Here is a 26686-nt window from a genome sequence, read left to right on the forward strand (position 1 = left end):
ATACACTAATAACTAAGTATTAGAGAGAGAAATTAAGAAGACAATCCAAGGGGTGGGTGGCCAGTTAGTTCAGTTGGCTAGAGCGTGGTACTGATATCACCAAGGTTGCTGGTTCAATCCCTGCATGGGCCACTGTGAGCTGTGCCCTCCTTAAAAAAAGAAAGAAAGAAAACAATCCAGTAGCATAGGAGACAAAGACAAGATGGCAGACTATGTAAATCTTGAACTCACCTCCTCCCACAAACATACCAAAATCACAACGAAATTATAGAACAACCATCACTGAAAACCACCTAAAGACTGGATAAACAGAAGTCGTATAACTAAGGATATAAAGAAGAAGCCACATTGAGATAGGTAGGAGGGACAGACATGTGGTCCTAGCAGGTCCCCCACCCGTGGTGTGGTGATTAATAAACACGAGGGATATTTTGGCTGTGGAGGTCCCCACTGAGGAGCCCTACACTGGACTCCCCAGCCCAGATCACCAGTGCTGGGAAGAGTCCCCATAATATTTGGCTTTGAAAACTAGTGAGGATTGCACCCCAGAGAGCCAAAGGGCTGTCGGAGTCTAAGACATGCTGCTATTAAAGGGCCAGTGCAGAAACACACACTCTAAGCTCCAGTGCAGAAAGAGCATCTCAAAAAGGGACAGGAATATACTGGAAAGAACAAAATAGACTAACATTAGGACAAGGGCAGGAGGGGGAGGGATGGGAGCAACTCTCAGGACAGAAGCATCGGCAGGTGCCATTGTTTCTTTGTGGATCTCTCCTCCCACTCAGACAGGCAGCAAATCTATGCTCTCTTTAACCTGGCTAACAACATTCTCTCTATCCTGGTGATTCCCAGAGGCTCTACCCCACCCAACTTAGTCCCTGACCAAGTTTCTTCCAGTGGTTCCTCCACACAATCGCCTGCTCAGCTCTTGCTGCAAACTTTCCAGCAAATCAGCAAACCCCACTCGAGTGGTGGCTGCCCCTGGCCTCAGCTGCAGTTCTCTCAAAAGTCCTCAAGCCCCTCACAAGCAGCATCCAGCCTCAGTTTGCATCATAGTGGCTACCAAAGGGTGCCAAGCCTGGTACAAGTGGCGGTTGGACTCAGCTCACATCATAACCTCCCACAAGTGCCCATAAGCCCAGCACAAGTGGCAACCAACTGCAGATCACTTCATAGCTTCTACCAAGCAGCCCCAAAACTGGCACAGGCAGCAGCTAACCAGGGCCTGCACCAGAGACCCTCACAAGTCTCCAGAACCAACACAACAGGTAGCCAGCTTCAAACTGCAGTAGAGTCCCACCCAACTAGCGATATAACTGAAACACCTGAAGGGTAGCCTCAGCTGGCACAGGAGTCCTGCTAAAGTGACTTTTGCTCTATGGGGTCAGCCCCCATACAACAGCTCATCCGCTCTAGTCACAGCAAGCCCTCACAGTTAGTCAGCCTGAGGGTCAACCCCACTCACTGATGTGCCAGCAGTAATCGAGGCCCAACTACAACAAGAAGGCAGGCACAACCTGCACAGGGGACACCCCTGGAGCACCTGGTTCAGGTGACCATGGAGACTGCACCATTGGGCTCCACAGGATACCGTCTATCTAAGGCTACTCCTTTAAGACCTGGAAACATAGTAGATCTACCTAACACATAGAAACAGACACAGAGAGTCAGCCAAAAGGAGACAAACATGTCCCAAATGAAAGAACAGGATAAAACTACAGAAAATAAAGGAATTAAATATAACAGAGACAAACAACCTACCAGATAAAGAATTCAAAAAACTGGCTATAAGGATGCTCAATGAACGTGGGAGAACAGATGAACTCAGTGAGAACCTCAACAAAGAGATAGAAAACAAAGAAAACAAAATAAAGATAGTGGCCCCCTCTCTTATATGCAAAAACTAACTCAAAATGGATTAAAGACTTGAACATAAGACCTGAAACCGTAAAACCCAGAAGAAATCATAGGGGATAAGCTCTTTGACATTGGTTTTGACAATGATTTTTTTGGACGTGACACCAAAAGCAAAGGTAGGAAAAGTTAATAAGTGGAACTGCATCCAACTAAAAAGCTTCTGGGGTGGGTGGTTAGCTCAGTTCATTAGAGCGTGGTGTTCATAACACCAAGGTTGCTGGTTCAATCCCCACATGGGCCACTGTGAGCTGTGCCCTCCTTAAAAAAATAAATAAATAAAAATGAAATAAATAAATAAAATAAAAAGCTTCTGCATAGCAAATGAAGTCATCAACAAAATGAATGGCAAACTATAGAATGTGAGAATATATTTGCAAATCATATACCTGATAAGGGTTAATATTTAAAATACATTCATACTACTCAATAGCAAAACAAAAACATAAAACAAAAAACCCAAACAATCTGATTTAAAAATGGGCAGAGGAACTGAATAGACATTTTTCCAAAGACATACAGATGGCCAACAGGTACATGAAAGGTGCTCAACATCATTAATCATGAGGAAAATGTAAATCAAAACCACAATGAGATATCACCTCCAACCTGTCAGAATGACTAAGATCTGAAAGACAAGAAATGACAAGTGTTGGTGAGGATGCAGAGAAAAGGGAACCCTTGTACATTGTTCCTGGGAATGTAAAGTGGTGTGGCTATGATGGAAACAGTATAGAGGTTCCTCAGAAAATTACCGTATTTTGCAGTGTATAATGTGCACTTTTTGCCCAAATTTGTGAAGGAAAAATAAGGATGTGTATTATACATGGGTAGTACTAATTCCATATCTATATAAATGTTTTTAATTATGTTATTTGTGCTTATGAATTAAAAGTGTAATTCTAGAAATCAATAATAATATCCATATGCAAAATACCTTGGAATACGATAATCAGTTTTGTTGAACTTATGACGATATTGCAACAACAAAGAGTTTTTGGCCTTTGATGATGCGTAAATATCGTAAATTTGTTACTGGTACATAAAATTTCTTGTACTTTGTATCTGTTCTTGTGTTTTGTAATTATTTGTTACATAAAATTTCTTGTACCATAATATGTTAAAAAATAAATGCTAAAATTCCTTTGTAATACAGAAAACAAGTACCTAAATGTAACAAAAATTCGAATAAAAAAATCAACTTTCCCTGAAAGTGAGGGCCCAAAACATGGGTGTGCATTATACACAGCAAAATATGGTAACAGAACTAGCATATGGTCAAGCAAATCCACTTCTGGGTATTATCTGAAGAAAATAAAACATTAAATTGAAAAGTTACATGTACTCCCATATTCATTGTAGCATTACTTACGATAGCTAAGATATGGAGACAGCCTATGCAGTTGTCAGTGGATAACTGGGTAAAGAAAATGGTTTACACATACACACACACACACACAAACACACACACACACACACACACACACACTGGAAAAGTCTTTTTTTTTTTTAATTTATTGGGGTGACAATTGGAATATTCTAAAGCTATAATAAGGAATCAAATATTGCCATTTGTGACAACATGGATAGACCCTGAGGGCATTATGCTAAGTGAAATAAATAAGAGAATGACAAACACCATATGATCTTATATGTGGAATCTAAGAACAAAACAAAAACAAAAAAACAAGCTCATAGATTCAGATAACAGATTGGAGGATTGGGGAGGTGGTCAAAATGTGTGAAGGGACCGAAAAAGTATAAACCTCTTGTTATAAAATAAATAGGCCATGGGTATGTAATGTATAGTATGGAAATTATAGTTTAAAAAGTGTATTTCATATTTAAAATTGCTAAGAGAGCAAATCTTAAAAGGTCTCATTACAAGAAAAAAAATTTGCAACTATGCATGGTGACAGATGTTAAATAGACTTATCGTGATTTCACAATACAGAGGGTGCCAAAAAACTGTATACACATTTTAAGAAAGGAAAAAAACTATTAAAATTATAATACTCAATATATACCAATAACAACAGATGAATCCAAGTCACATTTGACTTCTGCAATTAAAAGAGGTGCTCAAAGTGGTTACCATCAGCATCCAGACTCTGTGTTTTTTTTAAGGAGGGCGCAGCTCACAGTGGCCCATGCGGGGATTGAACTGGCAACCTTGGTGTTATCAGCACCATGCTCTAACCAACTGAGCTAATGGTTCAACCCCAGCGTCCAAACACTTCTGACTACAGCAAACTATTGCTTGAGCAACGTTGACCAAAGTGTCCACTTGTATTCATTTTTTGTCACCCCCGGTATATGCATATATTGAATAATTATGTTGTTCACCTAAAACTAATAATGTTGTATGTCGATTATACCTTAAAATATAATATGGGTATACAAATTATAGCCTTCTTGGTCCCTATCATCCTTGAGATTGCTGGAAAATTATTCTAGGGAGTATGAATTAGCCCATTCGTCCAGATCTACAAGAAATGAGAGCAAGAAAGCAGATAGGTGCTAACCTTGCAAAACCAGGCACCCAGTCTTTCCTTTCTGAAGCTGCCCTTCAACAATTTTATCATGGCTTCAGTGCTATTTGGAAATAGTATTCCAACAAGACAAGAGAATTTTTAGATCATCCAGGCATTCTGCTTCTCCTCTTTCATGCTTCCCATCCTTTGCCTAAAGTGACTCTTTTCTTCTGCGCTAGACTCTAGGTGGAATTCAAAGGGAACTCTGCCAAGTTGCAGTGATTGGTCTGATAAAGGGGACATGAAGTCTGGCACAGACTAATTAGGCAACGCATATGAGGGATCGTCTCTGCATGGCATTTTCCTGGACTATCTTGTACACAATAATGACTGAGCCTCATTTTACAGGCTGCTGTGCAAAATTTCCATTTCAAAACTGAAGTCTTTGGTAAAGCACTAGGCCAGTGGTTCTCACAGTGTGGTTCCCAGGCCAGCAGCAGCAGCAACACCTGGGAATGTACTAGAAATGGAAATTCTCAGGCCCCATCCTAGACCTACTGAATCAAAAACTCTGGGCAGGGGGTGCGGGGGGTGGGGAAGCAATATGTGTTTAAACAGCACTGCAGGGAATTCTGATGCAGGCTGAACTTTGATAACCACTGCATAATTCATTTATGTAGCTTATTTGTTTAAACCATCCTCAGTTTGCAGAGATCTATAGTAGCCCCAACATACACAACCTGAATAACAGAATTTTTTCTTAAATCTTCAAATTTAAACTTTAAAATCTCATCAAGATTTTATAAAGATACTCTCTGTATTATGTATATCTGCAATTCAAAGAAAAACATTTAGCGAATTCAGCTACGTTTTTTTTTTTTTTTTTAAATCATTGACATTGGGTATGAGCAGGTAGTTCCAAATAAGCAAGAGCTTCATAAAACCTACTTTGAGAATTTGCATTATAAGTTTTCAGGTGTCAACCTAATCCTCTCCTTTGAGTTTTGTGGTCTTCAACTTAAGGTGTTAGAATTGTAAATACACTCAAAGGTTACTACCACCCCTGGAAATAGTAATGCAGTTTCAATTTAGAGTCATTTACTCCATTTACTTAGCACCAGTATGGTGCCAGGACTGTGCTAGAAACAGATACCGAATGTTGAAAAGATCTGGTACTGACCAAGAGTGTTCTATTCTAGGGAGGCGCTAGATGCAAATGCAACAGGACAAAACAAAAATGAAAGTTTACGAGTATACCCAGCTTTCTCCCTCCTTCAGCCAACTGAAGAGAACTCAGGCATCCTTTTTTTGTTTGTTTGTTCCCCATCCCTGACCCACTGAATTTTTGACTTTGGTATGGATGGGGCAGATTCCTGTTAGGTGGAGAGAGGTATAAATCAAGCATGGAATGGGTCAAAAGACAGATGGAATGGAGGGAAATTAGAGAAAGAAGCTATTGTGTCAATCTATAGCATCGCTTGCTAAGGACACATTTCTATCACATAATCTCTCCAGGAATATCTGTGACCCTCTTTGAACATCTGTGATAAGGTTCACCAAGTCCTATTTCATTTCCTTCTTCCTGGGCATACAAAAAGACTGCATTTCCCAGCCTCCCTTGAAGTTCAGTCACAATCATGTGACAAGTTCTGGCCAATGGACTAGGAGAAAAAGCAATTTTATGTTTCCAAAGTGAAGCATAAAAGAGTGGTAGGGTTTGTTTTTACTCTCTCCCTCTTCCCCTTTAGAAGAAACCTGGAAGCCATGTGCTCTAGATATTGATGCTACAAGATGGTGGAACCACCATTAGCCTGGGACCCGGAGAGACTATGTAGAACAGAGATCTGCAACAGTGTGTGAAAGAAAAAAATGAGTGAGGAAGATTTGCAGGAATCTTGCTTTAGCCTGATTATGCTTTTCACAATGACCAAGAGATCCAAGTAAAAATTTGGGTTGTTCAGAAATTACCTTTTGGCTGTTGAATTCTGTTTCTTTAATGCACCATTACTCAGAGTCTGAACACCATGTTCTGGCTTTATAAGTGTTACCAAAATAAAATTGTTAAAATGGGGGTATTGACAAAAGTCCTGAAAGCATGGAGGAAAAAGAGGCCACATCTGGAAAGGCTAGTTGGATGCCTCCCCTCTTAATAAGACCAAGGATTACTTAAGTGCTTTTTGCAGCCTTTTTCTTCACCCACCCCACTCCCACGAAGTCGGTGGGGGAGGGGGGGAGAAGGGGGAGGGGGAAAGAGAACAAAGACAAAGCGAAAACACTTGGAGGGAGAAAGAAGAGAACACTGGTAATTACCTAGTGCATGATATATTTGGACAAGCAGCAGCATGCCAATTAATATGGTTGTGATACTCTCAGAATAAAAGCAAGATGTTTACTTAGAATCAATACTGAACAGAAAGAAATCAGGGAACATGATCAGAAAAAAAGTACATGATAGGGGATAAAATTTAAGGACAGTACGTCCCCCTACCTGAGCTGCAGAGCTAGGGCTGGAGGCATAATTTTTGCTCCTATCCTGCCGATGAGGGTCGGGAACACGCCTACCAGCTCTACCACGGTAATGTGCCGAAGATCCAAGCTACATTGTGCTTGCTGAAAATAAACCAAAAGGGAGATGAGAGAATGGCTGAAAAAAAGAATTTCATGTCAAACTACAGACTGATGGAAACAGCCCTGGTCTGTTTTGGAAAGTTTATTTGCCCACTGAACACTGTCCTGAACACAGTTCAGAAATTGGGATGAAACCAGTAGCTATAAAACCTTAGTACCTTCGGAGAGGAATCATTCACAAATGGCTTGGCAATAGATTTTGAAACCTAAGCAAAATGGTAGTCTCTGTCTTTACAGATGGGGTGAGACTTTACATGAGCCAAATTTCCTAGAAAGTGTCCAAGTCCACCTCCAGAGGATTCTAAATTTGTCTTTACGAGGAGAGAAGAATATTTCCAGCGTCCTCTCATCTGCCCTTGTGTCCACCTTCCACATCCCCTGCAGTATGTTCCCCACACCCTAACGTGGCAGGGAAATGAGGATAAAAGATGCCAGTCCTCTGAGTGGGCCCTTGGCAAGATCCCTGGGAAAGTGGCCCACTGAGCCACGTGCCAGGAGTTCTCGGCAGGAGCGGCGATGGCACTAGGGAACAAAAAGTAACAAGGCAAATCTGCCTAAATGGGAAAGAAATTTGAAACTCTGAATTATTAGAACACCAATTTTTTTTGTTTCTACTACGATTTCACTGAAACATCCGTATAGGGGGATGACAGGTTGGTTTAAAAAAAAAAAGTTACCAAGGGTAAAAATACGCTTTATTATTCTAACTGAAACCCCTAAGTCAATCAAACCTTCCCTTGAAGGCTCTGGTTAAAATGCAAATATAAATATATTGAGTTAGGGGAAGTCACTTACAAACACCTTGATACCAAGTATCTTACCCAACTAGTTGATTGGTAATTTTGCTAGTACCCAAAAGTAACAGACCAGGGCAGGGGTCAGCCAACCTCTTCTTTGAAGGGCCAGATAGTAAATATGTTAGGCTTTGTGAGGCTGGATGGTCTCTGTCCTAACCACTTGTGCTACTGTGGTACAAAAGCAGCCATAGACAATGCACACATGAGCAAGTGTGGCTGTGTTCCAATAAAATCTTACCTACAAAAGCCAGAGTTTGCCAACATAGAGGAAACGCAAGTTGTTTGGCTTAAACGGTTTTCTATGGAATAAGATGAAGTCACGAAATGTATAATCGTGGAAGATAGCCTGCAAGCAAAGCCAATTGCCCACACAATGCAGTGGCGTGAGCCTGTGTTACCTGAAGAGCAAGTCCCCTAGCTGGGACAAGGGGATACAAGGATGGAGGTAAGGTGGCAAGGATTGGGGATAAGGACACAGTGAGTTGGGTTCCTATTGAAGGAGCCTGAAAAATTTTGTATGGTTGTTCAGAGTTCATGAGAAGTCCTTCAAGTACATGGGGAGAATGAAAAAAGGCTTATTATTCATTGTATTAATGCTGAAATGAGAAGTAAAATTGTAGTCTTTGATTAAACCATGATTGTTCTAAACCGTTCTATTCACTGTAATAAATGAAGTATTCGTCACAAAAAAGTGAAGCACCGTGTCCGTGACCCAGCACACATCCTGCCTCTTTAGCGTTCAGTCACATGGGCCACTCTTACTGCAAACCAGCTCCAGGACCAAAATCAAGCAAGTTCTAGTCTGATCCTTTGAGTTTCCAGTTTTTGTTTTTCAAAAGACACTGGTTGGGGGCGGCCATTTGGCTCAGTTGGTTAGAGCACAGTGCTCATAACACCAAGGTCGCCGGTTCGATTCCCACATGGGCCAGTGAGCTGCACCCTCTACAGCTAAGATTGTGAACAACAGCTCTCCCTGGAGCTGGGCTGCCGTGAGCTGCCAGGAGCGGCCAGCAGCCAGCATGAGCAGCCAGCAGCCAGCGTAAAGGGCCGTAGGCTTCCACTGTGTGCTGCTGCCATGAGCGGCTGGCGGCCAGCGTGAGCTGCGGTGAGTGGCCAACCAACAACCGGGGACCAATTGCCTCAGCTGAGGGAAGTGCAAGGCTCATAATACCAGCATGGGCCAGGGAGCTGTGTCCTACACAACTAGACTGAGAAACAATGGCTTGAACGAGGGGGGGGGGGCGGTGGGCGAAGAAGGAGGGCAAAAAAAACTTGAAGGTGCTTAGGAATCACTTGATTTAATTAAACTGTAGATTCTGATCCAGTAGGTCTGGAATAGGGCTTAAGAATTTGCATTTCTAAGGAGCTCTCAGCTGATGCTGATGCTGTAGGTTCAGAGACCCCTCTTTGAAAACCACTGTTCTAAAGAAGGTCATCACTCTCTGAGGTGCTCTGTGAGAGCTGGGGAAGTTCCCTGGGGCAGGATCTGGGGCCTAAGCGCCCCTGGACGCCCCTCGTCCCTTGAGCCAACCTTTTGGGCTAACAACTGGTGGATCACCTCCAGCCCAGGCATATCCTGGACGGGTTCAGCAAAGACAATTGTTGTTTGGCTGGGCCCAGACAGCGTTTCAATGAGGCTGATTAGTGAAGACAAACAAACCTCAATAATTGGAAAACAATTGGGTTAGCACTGGGGAGTTGATGTTAATCAGGTTATGCCCCAGTACCAGAAATGAACAATGTTAACTCCTGAAGCTCTCAGTAAATGGATTTAGACACTGAAGCCGGCCTTTTTTTTAACTGAATGACCAGGCCCTTCTTGCTGTTAGAGGTCCCCTTCCCACTTCGGCCCTGCCGCATGCACTCACCTGTAACATTCCCAGCTGCAGCCTGTAGAGGAGGTTTCGAGCTGTGGGTGTGGACACAATGAGGAGTCTCCGTTTCTCATAAAACTGATCCAGAAGTGCAGCTGCTGTTCTGACACCCACATTGACATTCATGGCTGTAAAGAGAAAGCGCCAGATGGGTCAGAAACGCTCTACTTGCTCTGGTTCAACATAGCCCGTGTTGACACACAGAACTGTATGTGTAAGAGGTGGACCCTGAGATAAAGATTCAATTGTAAGTAATTATTCAGGTGGTGGTCCCAAGCAGCACTGATAGAAGACTGGGGAAGTGTATTAGTTTCCCCTTGCTGCTGTCACAAAGCACCACAAACTGAGTGGCTTAACACCCGCCAACTTATTCTCTTCCAGTCCGGGAGGTCAGAAGTTTGAAATGGGTTTCACTGGGCTAGAGTCAAGGTGTTGGCAGGGCTGGGTTCCCCCCAGACGCTCTAGAGGACAATCTGTTTCCTTGCCTTTTGCAGTATCTAGAGGTCACTTTCATTCCTTGGGGCTCGTGGCCCTTCCTCCATCTTCAAAGCCAGCAGACTAACCCCTTCAAATCTCTCGTCTCTCTGACCTCTGCTTCCATCATCTTTTTCTCTGGCTCTGACAGCAGTTCTGCCTCCCTCTTATAAGAAGAACCCTTGTGATTACACTGGGCTCACCTGGCTAATCCAGGATACTCTCTCCACCTCAAAATCCTAATTATATCTGCAACATCCCTTTTGCCAAGGCAGGTAATATATTTACAGGTCTGAGGATTAGGATGTGGATATCTTGGGGGTGGGGGCATTATTCTCCCAACCTCAGAAGGTAAGATGGGGAAGGAAAGTGGTATGTTCTTTCTACTTTAATGTGTGAAATTGAAGAACCTCAGGCCTTTAGCTGATGGTGCATGTCTCTCTCTCTCTCTCTCACCTAACTCTGAATAGCTGGGATTAAAGGGAAAGCATAAAGATGAGAAAGGACCAGGAAATGAGACAAAAAGAGGAGTATATAAATAAGAGGATATGTCCAGAATTTTCTGGCTAGAAAATTTCATACTATTATCTCTACCCAGTCCAAGTTTTCCTCAGTAATAATAGCTGATATGCATTGAGGGCTTACCCTGGGCCAAGCACTGCTCTATTCCACTGCTCAATGGAAGACCTAATTTAATCCCTACAGCTCAAGTCACAGGTATTATCTTCCGCATTTGACATAGGAGGCAAGACTCTGAATGCCCAAGGTCTGCGTGACTTTCAAGGCAGTGCTCCAAAGCAGGCATTGTATTGCCTGGACACACACTATACTGGCTTTGTACAAAAGATCTTTACATTTGTAGAAGGGAGGAACAGGGTAACTAGGGAAGACCTTGCTGATTCATTATTTCGCTAAAGGCTGGTCCTGGGTTCCCACCTCCAGCTTCTTCCTTAGAGGACATGAAAGAGATCAGAAGATAGGCAGAAGCAAAGGAGGAGGGTGGTGAGATGAGCTGCAGCAGGGACCCAGGGACTATTTTCACACATCAGATGAAGAGGGATGACATTGAACCTTTCAAAGTGCATACAGTGAAACCCTTCCTCCCTGTGCTACAAACCAGAACCAAGGGGTCCTCAGGTTCTGCTGCTGGCTAGAGAGAGGGCTGCACACATACCTGCACAGGTGGGCTCCGTGCCAGACCAAGCCAGGTTGGATTGACATACTCGGGCAGGGCTACCCTGTAGCTCGTAGCCACCTATGCAGGAGAACTCACAGGTGGCTCCGTAATTATCACCGTCACTGGAGCACTTCATGTAACCATTCTCCGGGGCATTGAGTTTTCCGCAGCGTTTAACTGTAGGGACACAAGCCCAGGTGGGTCTCAGTGCTGAGCTCCCCTCCACAGAGTAACCAGGAGAAGTGAGGGCTCAGACGCAGCAGCTTTATACTCAGGGTTCTATATCAGTACATGAAATGAGTGAGGGGGCAGAGATGGCTATCTGGCCAGTGGGTGGGCCTTGGAATGGTCACTATTCATACCAGTGAGACCACTAAGATCAATTGGTTTAGCTCCCCTTGTTTTATATGAGGTTGAACCCAGAAGAGTAAAGTTGTTTAATAATTAACTGCCCAAATCATGAAGCATGAAGTAAACCTTAAAAACACTTCTTTTTCAGGTAGAACAAATATTCTAGAACACCAACAACATGGTCTGGTGGCCCAAGCTGGGGGAGGGGGGAGGGCCCCACACACAGCTCCTAACCTCCTTTATAGAAGGATTTGCAGGCTTTACCTGGTCACCCAAGCCCAGGGATGGAAAAGTTGTCAATATTCTTCTAGGACAGTCAGGGTCGGGCTCATTTGAGACCAGCTTAGGGCTCTCTTGGACTCCGTAAGTAATATGCCAGCACTGAACCTCATCCAGATTTGTATTGTGAAATTCAGGCATTAAGATGACACACTTCCCCAGCCTCATCAGAGGTGAATCCAAGCTGGGAAGTGTCCATATGGCAGCGGGCACTCACAGAGGGTTCTGGCTTGAGGGCTTGTTTCCCTTTGCTCTTGGAGAGGGAAAAGCCAACAAGCAGTATTCTTACCTCTTACTTTAACTCGAAATTTGCAAGTGCCCTTGTTCTCCGCTCGGTCATAGACTGTGTATTGGATCTTGTGATCTCCTTCTGGAAAGTTCGAGCCTGGGGGGAGGCCTTTCAGAATAACACTTAAAGGGGAGGAACAGAAACAGTAAAGATGATCGTTAGAATCCTAATAACACTTAGGCCATTGTGGACTTAATGATCAACAATGATCACTGAGGGCATTTGTTGAGGACCAACTCTACCCAGGAAGCAGTGATAGGGGCAACCATTGGGCCAGTTTGACTACAACAAAGATTTCTTGAAGAATAGAATTTCCTGAGCTTTACTTTGTTTTGGAAGAGCAGTCTGAGAGCACAAAATGGAAGTCCCCAATTCCTGGGAAATTGAGATTCACTTTTCTTGCTGGAAGGTAGAACAGAAGATGGGGGAAGCTGAGAACCCAGGGCCCAAGTCTTCCTCCAATCCCACCTTTGTATCAGGAGGGACCTGAATTGCTTTGCTGTTGGGAAGATGAGGGAATTTTCTGTGATCATTTGAGTGTAGTCCAAGCAGTCATTGGCAATTTGTGCCTGCAAGGGGTGCTAGAACTTTCTTTTTCTATCTGGGCCAGTGGAGACCTTTCCTGAGCAAAAGGCAAGTTCACTGTGACTCCTAGGTGATCCTAATAATAATAACATTGTTATTGTTGCTGCTGCTGTTGTTGTTTGCACTTATATAAACTTTACATATGTCAGGCACGGTTCTAGGTATTTTATATATACTAGTTTATTTAATCCTCACAACAACCCTATGAGGCAGATATTCTCTCCACTTCACAGATGAGGAAAATGTGTTACCAAAAGTTAAGGAAGTCGCTGAAGATCACACGGCTAGGGTGTCTCCAGCATCTTTTTTCTTGCTTGTCTGATAAGAGCACCAAGAGGTACAGCATGATCAATTGCCAGGTTTTGTTTTTCAATAGAAAGATCATTTCTGTTCTCTCCACAGTTCTTAAGAATGATGAGAATTATTTGTTAATAACGGACATGTGAAGCTATCATTATCAACACTGAGGAGAACCTTACACATAAGTAGACAAGGTGGCTGTTTACAAGGTATGAAGTGAGGGGTTTTAGGAAAGTGCCAGAAATCCCACCATTAGAGACATGTCACTTTGGGCCTTAGATACTTTCAGGTCCTCAGGAAGCATGATTGAAATGTAGATAAAGCTGAGAGGAATCATACTTCCAATATGAGTGCTGCTAACATCTTGGAGACTATCTCATTTGTGATATGTAAATAACAGTCATATGGAATAAATAAGGGAACTCACAGGGAGCACTTGCCTCAGAGCTTGACACTAGAACCTTCTCTCTTAGAAGGGGATGATATAACAGTAGTTTACATGAGACATGGGGGATGGGGTCATAAGAAAAATGCCAGAGAAGCAAGGAGTCCAAGTGAGAGCTGAAAAGGGCACAAGACAAGCTTCTCTAAATGCCTTCTTCTGCAGAAGTGCGCTCCCCACACAGCATCCTGCTCCAAGCCTCTGCTGGCTCTAGGCTGTAGAACACGAGAAGCAAACAGCTGCTCCAAAGACGCTCCTTAAAAATGTTATATTTCTTTTTTTTTCCCCTTTTTTTTAATTAAATTTATTGGGGTGACAATTGTTAGTAAAATTACATAGATTTCAGGTGTACAATTCTGTATTACATCATCTATAAATCCCATTGTGTGTTCATCACCCAGAGTCAGTTCTCCTTCCATCACCATATATTTGAAAAATGTTATATTTCTAACCCTAACACACAGGTTACCCATTAAAAGGCCAAAGTGAATAGAGTCATCTGGTAACCTGATGTTGTGTTTATCATAGAGGATTTCAATAGCAACCATAGTTGCTATTGAACCTGTCATAAGAACCTGTCATATATTAGGGGCTGGGCCAGGCACTGTACTAGGCCGCAAAGATTCAAAGACATTAAGACCCTATCCCTGATTATGTCAACTGTGACATCATTTTTAATACCAACTGCTTGAAGTTTCTCATTTGGAGTTTGTGACATGTATGTGACAGCAAATACATAATTTTCTTAATAAAGTATGAACTTTATTTTTGAGGTGTTACAAGGAGGAACAAAACTCGTAGTATTATCTAAGCCAGATGGTGCACTGGGAGAAAATTATCAGGATGTAGAAAAAAAATATCTTCCTAGGAGTGTGAGTCTCACCCTCTTTCTAGTAGAAGATGTTCTGTTATTACTAATACTTCCTTTAAAATGTTTGCTGTTGCACGGCCTGGGCTGATAGGATTATAGAAAGTCTTTCCCTGCTGTATGGCTCACCAGGGGGTAAGTCAGAGGGATCATTTGTCCACAGATGGAAATTCTGTGGGGAAGTCTAACAGGTCCAGGAACTTTAAGGCACGGCTGTGAATGTGTCAAGATGAAGTAGTGGCCTCCAGGGAACAGGGAAGCCAACGAAATAGCTGCGAGGGTAGATGCTAGATTAGAACAACATGTAGCTAACTGCACCAAAAGGAATCACCCGTTTTTAAAAGCATTTTTGGACGCACGTCAAACTATTAATGCAGTTGGTCCTGGAGAATGAAGTTGGGGTAGGGAAGAAGGCAGAAGACACCTACTCTTTTTGAATAAGCTTCTTCTACAAGTGTTTAAGACGGTCACAAGTTTTTTAAAATAAATTAAACATCAAAAGTTTTGAAAGAAGCAGGCGGCAAAAATCAAGGGGTGGAAAAGGTCTGCACTAAACCATACTCACAGAGACCAAAGGGAGAAGCACCAGGTTCTACCTGGGAGACACAGAGGCTTCCTGTGGGGGTGATGGCTTAATATGGCCAGGGGACATGAGTAGGAGCACCCTGGGCAGGCAGTGGGGGTGATTCTATCCCCGAATTAGAATTAAGCAGGTGGCTTCCTCTCCCTCTTTCTGTCCTTCCTCTTACCTTCTTTCCACCTCCCGTTCTACTTCCCTTCTTTCCTTAAACAAATATTTACTGCATACCAACTATGTGCTAGGCATGGTGCTTATTACTGGGGACGTGACCGGAAACATATTGTAGTGGAGACAAATCCGTTGTGTGTCAGATGGTGAAGACGACAATGGAGGAAAAGCAAGCATGAATGAGGAATAGCTGAAAGAGTAACATACCATGTCTGAAAGCATCAATGGAGCAGCGTAGATACACTTCCCCACTCAGGGTAGTAAACGTCTCACATAAAAGAGGCAACGTCATTCTAGCTGCCAAGTTCCACTTACTCAGTTAGAATGCCGTCTGCTGTGTCTCTTCCTTCGGGGGTGTCCCAGGACACCCGAACTGTCAGCTTATTGGGTTCAGCAATGCGTTCCTTCACACTTGGGCACTTGATTCTAGGAGGTTCCATATCTGAAAATATAACCAGAGTATCCTCACTATCATCAAGAAATATTTCAGCTTGGGGTTCCACACCCAGCATTTGACATGCCTAAAGCTCTAGGTACTCCCTACTTTTGAAGGGTTTGTTCACCCCCTGTGTATTTCTCTTCTCTCCCTTCATCGTGCCCCTTTCTCTTTTGCTGAGTTTTGAAGAATGTTTGGGTACTCACGTGTGCATGGCTAAACCTGCAATCAATTAGCCTAATTTGTTAACTATAGCTTTTTTCCCCATATTTCCAATCTCTGCCTACTGACTTGGTAACATGGCAGTAACCCAGCTAAATCTAGAAGCCATTCAGCCATTGTGAATCTCTCCTCCTTTAAAAACAGCATCATAGGGCCGGCCCAGTGGCTCTGGCAGTTGGACCTCTGTGCTCCTAACTCTGAAGGCTGCCGGTTCGATTCCCACATGGACCACAAGGTTGCCAGTTCAATTCCTCGAGTCCCGCGAGGGATGGTGGGCTCCACCCCCTGCAACTAAGATTGAACACGGCACCTTGAGCTGAGCTGCCTCCCGGATGGCTCAGTTGGTTGGAGCGCATCCTCTCAACCACAAGGTTGCCGGTTCGACTCCCGCAAGGGATGGTGGGCTGCGCCCCCTGCAACTAGCAACAGCAACTGGACCTGGAGCTGAGCTGCGCCCTCCACAACTAAGATTGAAAGGACAACAACTTGACTTGGAAAAAAAGTCCTGGAAGTACACTCTTCTCCAATAAAGTCCTGTTCCCCTTCCCCAATAAAAAATCTTTAAAAAGAAAAACAGCATCAGAGAATATTAGAGAAAGGTACCTTAGCTATCATCTAGTCAAGTCAAGTCAATTCAAGGCAATGAAATTTTGGTGAATGCCTACCTTACCCATGGCATCATTCAAGTTGCTGGAGTTGGGTTACACAAAGGCAAGAGAATCTCATGTGCTTCTCCAAAATTTACAGTCTATTAGGGGGATATGACATGAGGCAGAAATGGCACTGCCCCAGGAGAGGTAAAAGAAAATGCTATAGAGGCTTAAAGGAGCCACCCAATGCTCATTTTACAGATGTAGAAACTGAGGCTCAGAGAGCTTAAGTGATTTCTTTAAGCTCATGCATGTAGATAGTGACAGTGTGAAACTATAACCCAAACACTTACCCCTGGAACAAGCCCCCTCTCCTATAGCTGTATCTATTCCCAACATATTCTTTAATATCTCAAAACTAACAGTTCTGTTTGGGTCCACTCTCCCATCCAACTATCAGTGGCTACACCTACTATTTGTGTTTGGGCACAGCAGTTTTACTTTGGCTCCGCCCCTTCCAAAGCCTCCCAAATTGCCCCAATTAGTTTCTCTACCTGCCAATAAAATTTATGCCCCCTACCATCAAGGAAGGGTTGATAATGAGGTCTAGAAATAAGTGAGATATCAATTCTAAACTGAGTTGGAGTTCATCTTATTATAACAAGTGAAATCACAAGAGAGGGAGTTCGAACTTGAGCAAATTCTACTTGATGATTCAAACAGATAGAAAATGAATTTCAAGAGGGCACAGCAAATTAACAACTTTCAGATTTGCATTGCTTTACATATCAACTGAGAAGTATTTAAATGTTACTATAACCTGAATGAAATTAAATATCATTTGATTCTAAATCACAAATATCTTTGAGAGACTAAATGCAACAAGTGCAGAGTTTATACACTTTCTCCTGCATCTTATCTAATAAGTTCTCTTTTTATTTAGGGTAAGAAATGAATCATTTGTTAAACAGTTTTGCCTTCAGCTATCCAAATTCATTTTTATTCTGTGTCATGCTTCAGTGGAGTGTGAGTTTATAGCCTTAATGCACTAATGCTAAATTGAATAACCACCATATTTTATTGAGTCTAATTCACTATCAATTGTGAGATACTTCCTGATTTCGGGGATATTTAAATGTGACAAAATATGCTTCTTAGAATTGATAAAGTATACAAATGTTATGATGAAATGGAAGGTGCTTTAAAAGCATTTGAGATGTCTACTGTCAGTTGCTAAGTTTTTAAAAAATAATCACTGTTTTACTATGATAGGTAATAGAAGACATACTTTTATAACTAAGACTAATATTTCACAGCTTTGGATTAATCAGAAAGACAAGTATACAACACCTGCACCCTGCTGGTCAAATATAGCTGGCAATCTCATCATAGAAAGCATATTTATGTTTTTGAATGTAAAGCAAAAGGGGAGGGGTGGAGAAGAGGAGAAAGATTTCAGTGTAAAATTACATTGTGCTACCATATTTTCTTGGAGTGACACTGTCAGGGTGAAGAGATATTCTTAGTCTCTGTGGCATGTAAACTAAACACCTGGATGATATTCTGGATTGTTTTCTGTATCAACTAGACATATGACATTGTGAGCGAACAAGCTCCAAATTCCCCAAACCAGTTTCTGTCTAGTGAACAATGACCAGTGGAAACTGGCCTAGTGTTTCAGAAGCAATGCTCTTCTAAACCAGAAACAAGAAATCAACCACTAAAAGTAATAGCAAATATTTACTGAACCATCTTACCATCTCTGTATTATTTCATTGAATCCTCAGAACTACCCAACTAGACAAAGGATTGTTATTATCATTCCCATTTATAGACTAAGAATATCAAAAGCATTTGCCCTCTTAGAATTTTTTTGTGATCTGGGATTTTAAGACATGATCACGTATTTTTAAATTATTTTAATTAGCTATAAACACCTGTGTGTGTGCCTGCTGTTGACCTAATGTTTTCCTCCAACCTCTGTACACATATTCTTTTGTGAATGCCTGCTACAGCTTCCCCATGAATCCTCGAAGAGCAGCAGGACTCGATTCTGTTGCATCCTCGAGCATCATGCCCTCTTTTTCAGCTGATGAGACCAGCTGGCCTGCCTTTCACAGATGCTCCAGAGACATAAGCCTATTATTACACAGCCATAGCCATCATTGCTTTTTACAAGGTATTATAAATTTCCATTAATTAAATGAACAAAGTTGCTATAGAAACATAACAATGATTCCTTTTTGACTCAGGATGCCCACAGAGCCAGTTATTGTGTGGAAATACTGAAACTCTCTTGAAAATCCTGGCTTCTGCCCCATTGATTGGAGACATCTCACAAACTGTCTCCCTTCTCTGTGCTCTAGTTCCCTCTCTGCATATGAAATACCAGAAACAAAAATATTGCACTGTATCAACTACTGTTTATCCGAGAAGCTGAACTATGTACTTAGGATCCTTAAAACATATAACCAGGTAGGCGTCTGAAATAAGAAAGAGGTTCAGGTTTCCGTCAAGATGGCGGAATAGGGAAACGCTGTGCTTATCTTATCTCACGACCACATCAAAATTAAAACTAAACTACAAAACAACCAAGATTGACAACCGCCTGAAATCTTGCTGAACCTAAGCTGTAAAACTAAGGACATACAGAAGAAGCCACCTCGAGACTAGTAACAGGAGCAAACATGGAACAGGCTGGTCCCACACCTGCATGTGACCATTAAAAATAGGGGTGGATATCTTGGCTGTGGAGGTAACCCCAGGAGGAGCAAGGAGTCCCAGTGCCACCCCAGGTACCCAGCACAGGATTCCAGTACCAGGGAGATAAGATCCCAAAATTTCTAGTTGTGAAACCCAGTGGATATTTGTGGCTGAGTGAGCTGGAGGGCGACTGGAATCCCAGGCGCTCCTTTTGAAGAGACTGCACATGGACTTAGAGACGGAATCACTGGCTGCGAGCTCCAGTGCTAGAGCAACAGCTGGGGAGGTGACAAGGACATACAGGGGGAACTGAGTTTGCTGGCTTCAGGATGAGGTCTGGAGGGTCAGCTTTCTCCTGGATGGAGGAGCTGGCAAAGGCCATTGTTTCTTTATTGAGCCCTCCCCCGTCCTGGTGTGCAGACGCAGGTGGCCACCATATCTAAGTCTCTATCAAGCTGGCTGACACCCTTCATACACAACGCCCTGGTGATTCTGAGACCCGGCACCAACCTTCTTTCAGGCACACACAAGACACTTCCAGTGCCTTTTTTGTACAAACTGCCTGCCATGGCTAACGCTTTAGACTTTCCTACGATCTCTGAAAGCTTTGTGGAATCCAGACAAGCAGGATCTGGCTTGACCATATCCTATACCTCTGGCTGAGCAGCCCTAAGCCCAGCACTAGTGACAGCTAGCCTTGGTTCATGGCTTGGCCCCTCGGGGTACTTCCAAGCTCTGTACAGGCAGCAGCTATCTGCGGATTGCTTTGGGACCCCTGTTGGGTGGTCCTAGGTGGGGCAGAGGCTGTGGATGAACTTGACCTGCAGCGGGTCTTCTCCCAGGTGGCCATGGGGCGGGCACGCCCAGTGGCCAGCTTCCAAATAAGCTGGATCATCACTCAGCCACCTCCAAGGATGACACCCCCAAAGGGCAGTTTGGGCAGGCACCAGAGCCCTGCTAAGGCAGATCCTGCTGTGTAGGGTGAGTCCCCACACCACAACTCCTCCACTATAGTCACAGCCATTCCTCACCAGCAGTGAGCCCAAGGGTCAGTCCCTCCCATTGAGGTGCACACAACAACCAAGGCTCAACTACAACAGGAGGGAACACACAACCCACACAAGAGACATACCTGGAGTCCGTGGCTCAGGTGACCAGGAAGACTGCATAACTGAGCCCCACAGCACAGGTCCTACATAAGGCCACTCTACTAAGACGGGGAGACATACCGTGTTTCCCCAAAAATAAGACCTAGCCAGACAATCAGCTCTAATGCATCTTTGGAGCAAAAATATTATATTACATTACATTACATTACATTAAAGACCTGGTCTTATAGTAAAATAAGACCGAATCTTATATTAATTTTTGCTTCAAAAGACACATTAGATCTAATTGTCCAGCTAGGTTTTATTTTCAGGGAAACACGGTAGCAGCCCTACCTAGTACATAGAAACAAACACAGGGAGGCAGACAAAATGGGGAGACAAAAAAACATGCTCCAAGCAAAAGAACAGAACAATGCTCCAGAAAAAGAACTAAACAAAATGGAGCCAAGCAATCTACCAGATGCAGAGCTCAAATTACTGGTTATAAGGATGCTCAATGATCTCAGAGAGAACTTCAACAAAGAGAGAGGAAATATAAAAGTATAGACAGAAAACATAAAACACAACCAGTCAGAAATAAAGAATATAATAATGAAAATTAAGACTACATTACAAGGAATCAACAGTAGATTAGATGAAGCAGAGCACTGAATCAATGATTTAGAAGATAAGGTAGCAGAAAACACCCAATCAGAACAGCAAAAAGAAAAAAGAATCCAAAGAAATGAGGAGAGTTTAAGTGGCCTATGAGACAACCTTAAGTGTACCAACACTCACTTTATAGGGGCAGCAGAAGAAGAGAGCAAGGAATTGAAAACCTATTTGAAGAAATAATGATGGAAAACTTCCCTAACCTGACAAAGGACATAGACATATTTCCCGGAAGGGCAGAGAGTCCCAAACAAGATGAACCCAAAGAGGCCCACACCAAGACACATCATAATTAAAACACCAAAGGTTAAAGACAAAGAGAAAATCTTAAAAGCAGCCAGAGAAAAGCAGTTAGTTACCTTATAAGGGAGCTTCCATGAGACTATCAGCTGATTTCTCAACAGGAACTTTGCAGGTCAGAAGGGATTGGCAGGAAATATTCAAAGTAATGAAAAGCAAAGATCTACAACCAAGATTACTCTACCCAGCAAAACTATCATTTAGAATCGAAGGATAGCTAAAGAGCTTCCCAGACAAGAAAAAGCTAAAGGAGTTAATCACCACCAAACGAGTATTACAAGGAATATTAGAGGGACTTCTTTCAGATGGAAAAACACACAAACTGAAAGTAAAAGGAGGGAAAAAAATATTTCATGAAAATGAAAACAAACAAATAAACAAAAAGCTGTGGTAGCAATACTTATACCAGACAAATAGGGTTTGAAACAGACTTTAACAAGAGACAAAGTAGGACCAAGTAATCCCACTTCTGGGTATTTATCTGAAGAAACTCAAAAATGCTACTTTGAGGGGACGTGTCATCCATATGTTCATTGCAGCATTATTTACAACAGCCAAGATATGAGATGAAGGCAACTGGGTTTCCCTGAATGGATAAATGGATATGAAGAGGTAGTACATTATACAATGGAATAAAACAGAATGAAATCTTGCCATCTGCAACAACATGGATAGACCTATAGGGTATTGAGTTGAATGTAGTAAGTCAGGCAGCAAAAGACAAATGTCACATGATTTCACTTGTAAGTGGAATCTGAAGAACAAAATAAACAAACAAAAGAGAAACAAACTCATAGATTCAGAGAACATTTTGATGGTTGTCAGATAGTAGGGGGGGTGAGGGTAGGTGAAATGGGGAAGGAATTAAGAAGTACAAATTGGTTGTTCCCCAGTAGTCATGAAAAAGTAGGGTATAGTAGAAGGAATAGAGTCAATAATATTGTAATAACTATGTATGATGTCATATGGGTACTAGATTTACCGGGGTGAAAAATGGGAGGGTGGTTAGGGGCAGGGTAAAAAAGGTGAAGGGATTAAGAAATGAAAATTGATAGTTGCAAAATAGTCATGGGGATGTAAAACATATGGAATATAATCAATAATATGGCAATAACTCTGTGTAGTGCCAGGTGTGTAATGTTGAATAGCTATGATATACACCTGAAACTGTAATATTGTATGTTAGCTATATTTTAATAAAAATCTTAAAAAGAAAAAGAGATTAAATGGACAGTGTCCTGGCCAATAGGTAACAAGAAAACAAAGAACTTTTAAACTAAGACTGTAAATTAACTGCATCCTAAAATGATTGCTTAAAGAGTGTTGTCCAGTGGTGATCTGTGTTAGAAGGTGTCTGCTAGATACATGATTAATAGGTGCTTCAGAACATGACAATAACTTGTGTCTGAGACAGCCTGACCTGGAGTGAGGTCCCTTCTCTCCACTTCACTCTAAAGCAAGATGATACTCTTATCCCAAATAAAGGGTTATCACAACTCCTCACAACAAACAGACCCTATGTAATGCCCCTTTCCTCTCTGACTTCCTACATACCCAATTCAAACTGGCTTTTTAACTGCTTCTTCTCTCCTTTCTTTAATACCTTGATCTTTCACATCAACTAGCTCTCCATCTGTATAGTCGATGTGGTAGAGACTTTTCACCCACTGTATGGTCCCCCTTATTTTGTAGCAAAAAAAGTTTGCCTGGGCCTTTGGCCTTCCAGAGTAAAGACCACATTTCCCAGCCTCCCTTGAAGTTAGGTGATTGGTTCTACTAATGGCTTGTGAGAAAAAGTAACATGCAGCTTCTGGGTTGTGCTTTTTAAAAAAGTGTCTGGGGTAGTATACCCCGCTTTTTCCTTCCTCCTCCACCCTGATTTGAATGTGGATGTGGTAGGGAATTGGAGCAGCCATCGTTGACTGCAGAATGAAAGGTGCGAGTATGAAAGAACAAGTGAGAAAGAGTTTGGACCTAGGACGCTGCCCTGGACTGCTTAAGTACAAACATTTATACGAGAATGGAACTTATATTTTGCTTAAAGCATTATGATTTTGGCCTTGTGAATAATACCTGAATGGTATAGAAGAAATAGTTACACCTGTTTTTTCAAATTACTCCTATATAGGATTTTGTGTGGCATCTTTCAAGATGTATTTCACTAATGATTTCCGAGCACTGACTTCTAACAAATATTGTGCTGAATTTCCTGCAAAGATGGCTACCCACAATCCCCTTATATATATGCAGCTCCTCCTACCAAGAGGTGGAGTCTATTTCCCCTCCTTTTGAACCTGTGTCAGCCTTGTAACTTGCTTTGACTAATAAAAAGCAAGGGAAGTGACCCTATGCCACTCAGGCCTAGGCCCTGAAAGAGTCTGACTGATACCTTCTACTTCCACTATCTTGGAAGCCAGCTGCCATCTAAAGAAGTCCAATTATCTGACTGGAGAGGCGATGTGGAAAAGATGAGAAATTATGGAGAGAGAGAGAAAGAGACTCAGTCAAACCCTAGCCAGTGCAGCCACCTCCAACTGAGATGACACACAGGTGAGTGAAGCCATTTTGGAATCTCTAGCCCTAGTCAGTCACCTCAGCCACTACTTAGTGAAACAGAGATGAACTGTCTCTGAAACCTGCCCAAATTACCCAACCCAAACAACCATGAGCAACAACATGGTTGTTTGAAGCCACTAAGTTTTGCATGGTCTGTTGTGCAGCAATAGATTACTGATAGAAATATAAAATAATATGAGGTTGGTGATGGAGGGCGGAAGAGATCATTTCATGGAGCATAGGAAGAGGGTGACTGCCAAAGGCAGAATAAACCTGGGCACTGCAAACTTGCCCAATTATTTGCTTCCCCAGCAAGAGTGCAATCCTTGTATATGTCTTTGGGAAGCAGTTCTGTTTCTTTGGCACCACGTAACATTTAAAAACTTTCCCAAATATGGGGTGGCCGGTTAGCTCAGTTGGTTAGAGCGTGGTGCTAATAACACCAAGGTTGCTGGTTCGATCCCCGCATGAGCCACTATGAGCTGTACTCTCCTTTAAAAAAAAAAAATCCCAAATAGACAAAGAGACAAGAAGGGAAACAATGAATTCCACAATTAAGTCACCATCTTCACCAGAAAGATGGTCAACTAAAAACTCACTGGTGATATGTTTATATTGGAGAGGGCCACTAAAAGTTGACCTGTTCAGTTTCCACTAACAAACTTTGTCAGGTAGAAAGTGGATCAGTATGTCAGTCAATCAAGTGGTTTCAAAGCTGAAAGTAGCTTCCTGAAAGTTTGCAAAAGAATGTGTATTTGTCATCCCAGGAAACATTTGGCATAATTTAAGGTCATCTACAACAACATCTACATTTATTCTTAGACCCCACATTGTTTGTATTTTCAACTAAATCTCTGGAAATGATGCAGTGCAGCCCAGCAAACTTCCCTATGGGTCATTGGGTAAACCCAGCTGTCAGATAGTTGGGAAGCCACAAAAGTATTCCATCAATTTGCAAATCCTGAATCTCAGAGATTTTTTTTTACCCTAGAATTTCATTAGTACTACCTCTCAATTATTTTCTAGTCTGTAGGAAATACAAACAGGAGAGCAATTCCAAAAGCCAAGTTGGTTTTGTACATTGTCCTTTGTTAAACCAACTGAATGGGGCTGTCTCCCTGTCAAATGATATTTGCTGGATTTTCATTGTCTATGGTTTTTAATTTTCTTTTATTGTTTTCTTTTCCTCTTTTGGCTTAGGAAAGAGTGTTAGCCTAAAGGAGAGATCATGTGTCTACTCTAACTGTCCACTGTTCTATCTAAATGCCGGGTGTAACCAAAAATAACTAAAAATGGAAAGAAAGAAAAAAATATCTCCCCCAGAACAATAGTTGTTACAGTTATTACATTCTAAGGTTTATTTCTTTTTATATCAATGAAGTTGCTGCTCTTTCAATATTATGCCCTCCTGCAATTTGCTGTATGCTTTTTTCTCCTACGCTGACTTCTTTCTATCAACATCTGTTTCTGAAATAACCATGGATTTGAGTCCACTGCCAGAGTGTGGTCTGCATAAGAGAATTAATTTTAACTTGTGGTACTTTCAAATTTGCCAAACCACAGAACTGACCACCTCTGAGTCAAAAGTCAGCCCAGCGTTCTTTCTTCCCTCCAGGCCTAGAAGAGAACTGGGACAATTTTCTCAGCACTCAGCACAGCTCTGGCCAAGATGCACTGTTCAAGGTTGTGTGGAAATCTGGGAACTACTCAGCCACCATGTGTCACCTTCTAAAATAGGCTGAGGCTCTTAGTTATGCTCAAGGTCTCCATAGCCCCACCAACACACAAACTGATTAAACTAATTTAATACATTTAAAGCCAAAAGAGTCAGTGATATCCCTGGAGTAAAATTCACTGGGGACAAACTCCAGCTTATGCATCACCAAAATCAAAGGAAGAATTGTCTGCTTGCTTTGTCCACTTCTCTGTTTTTCCTGCAAGCTCAATGCTCTGTGACTCACTGGTACCCTTTCAGCCATTCCTACCTAATTGCATGCCAATTCCCCTTTCCCCCAAATGTGTCTGAACCTTGCCCTGGCAAACTCTCAATCCCCTGAAATTGGGGTTCATTTTGTGGTTCTTTCTCTCTCCCTCTGGGAAGATTCCAGGCCCATCTGGTCCAGCTTAAGACATGCTTGTTGCTTTTTGAGAATAATTAGCATTCTCTTTCCATTGTTGCACACAATCTGGACATCTGAACAGTGTGAACCCTAGAGAACTCTTTGCCAATGCTTTGCTTAGCAGAAAGTTTTGAGCATCTCCTCCCATCCTCTCTGCCCCTTCCAATGTGAGGAAGGCGAGATTCAAAACTTGTTGGATTGTTTTGAAGAGTTAGCTTGCACACACCAAGTCATAGGAGAGATACTGAAAGCAACATCTGTGAGGGGCCCTTTTGACCTGAACATCTGGCCTTAGATTACGTCCTTCAAGAGGAGCATGTCCAAAGTTCACAGCCTCAGCACTATTCTACCTGCACAGGATGACCAGCACTGCTTTGCAGTCTTCACTACTGACAAGTACAATGATTCTGGGGAGAAATCTAAAACCCAGAAAAGGGCTGCTGTGCCAAATATTCTGTTGTTCAATTTTTCTATACTCTCCCCTTTACTGACCAGACTAAAAGTCTCAAAGTTACATTTCCCAGGCTCCTTTTGCCAGCTGGGTTCCAGATAGGTTTGTCCATCAGAGGCACTCCCATGAGAATAGAAATCAGGAAGAAGGTGGAAGCCATGATGCTTCTGGTAGGAGTTTCAATGAAGATTTCCTGGGCTCCTGAAATATCAGCAGGAGTGTGGGCTCCTGCCTTCATTCTCAATGATGGTATTAGTTATAGAAATGTCAGCATCAAGGGTGGGCTTATGGACTTTGTGTGATACTACTATCCCACTTTTGCTCCTCCCGCCCTTGGTTGGAATGGCT

The 26686-nt window shown here is 42.4% G+C and overlaps 1 protein-coding gene across 2 annotated transcripts in view; it reads right to left on the minus strand.

The window, feature by feature from the left end:
- Positions 1-26686, minus strand: part of SRPX (sushi repeat containing protein X-linked) — an 86908-nt gene that overhangs the window by 5469 nt on the left and 54753 nt on the right. For both annotated transcript variants that reach the window (XM_019747837.2, XM_019747838.2), the window contains 5 exons: positions 15516-15642; positions 12258-12379; positions 11336-11515; positions 9682-9815; positions 6877-6998 (listed from right to left, as the gene is read on the minus strand). In XM_019747837.2, the coding sequence (XP_019603396.2) occupies positions 6877-6998; positions 9682-9815; positions 11336-11515; positions 12258-12379; positions 15516-15642 (685 nt within the window). The remainder of the gene's footprint in view (positions 1-6876; positions 6999-9681; positions 9816-11335; positions 11516-12257; positions 12380-15515; positions 15643-26686) is intronic.

Source organism: Rhinolophus sinicus, chromosome X, assembly GCF_036562045.2.
Source record: "Rhinolophus sinicus isolate RSC01 chromosome X, ASM3656204v1, whole genome shotgun sequence".
NCBI classification, from domain to species: domain Eukaryota; kingdom Metazoa; phylum Chordata; class Mammalia; order Chiroptera; family Rhinolophidae; genus Rhinolophus; species Rhinolophus sinicus.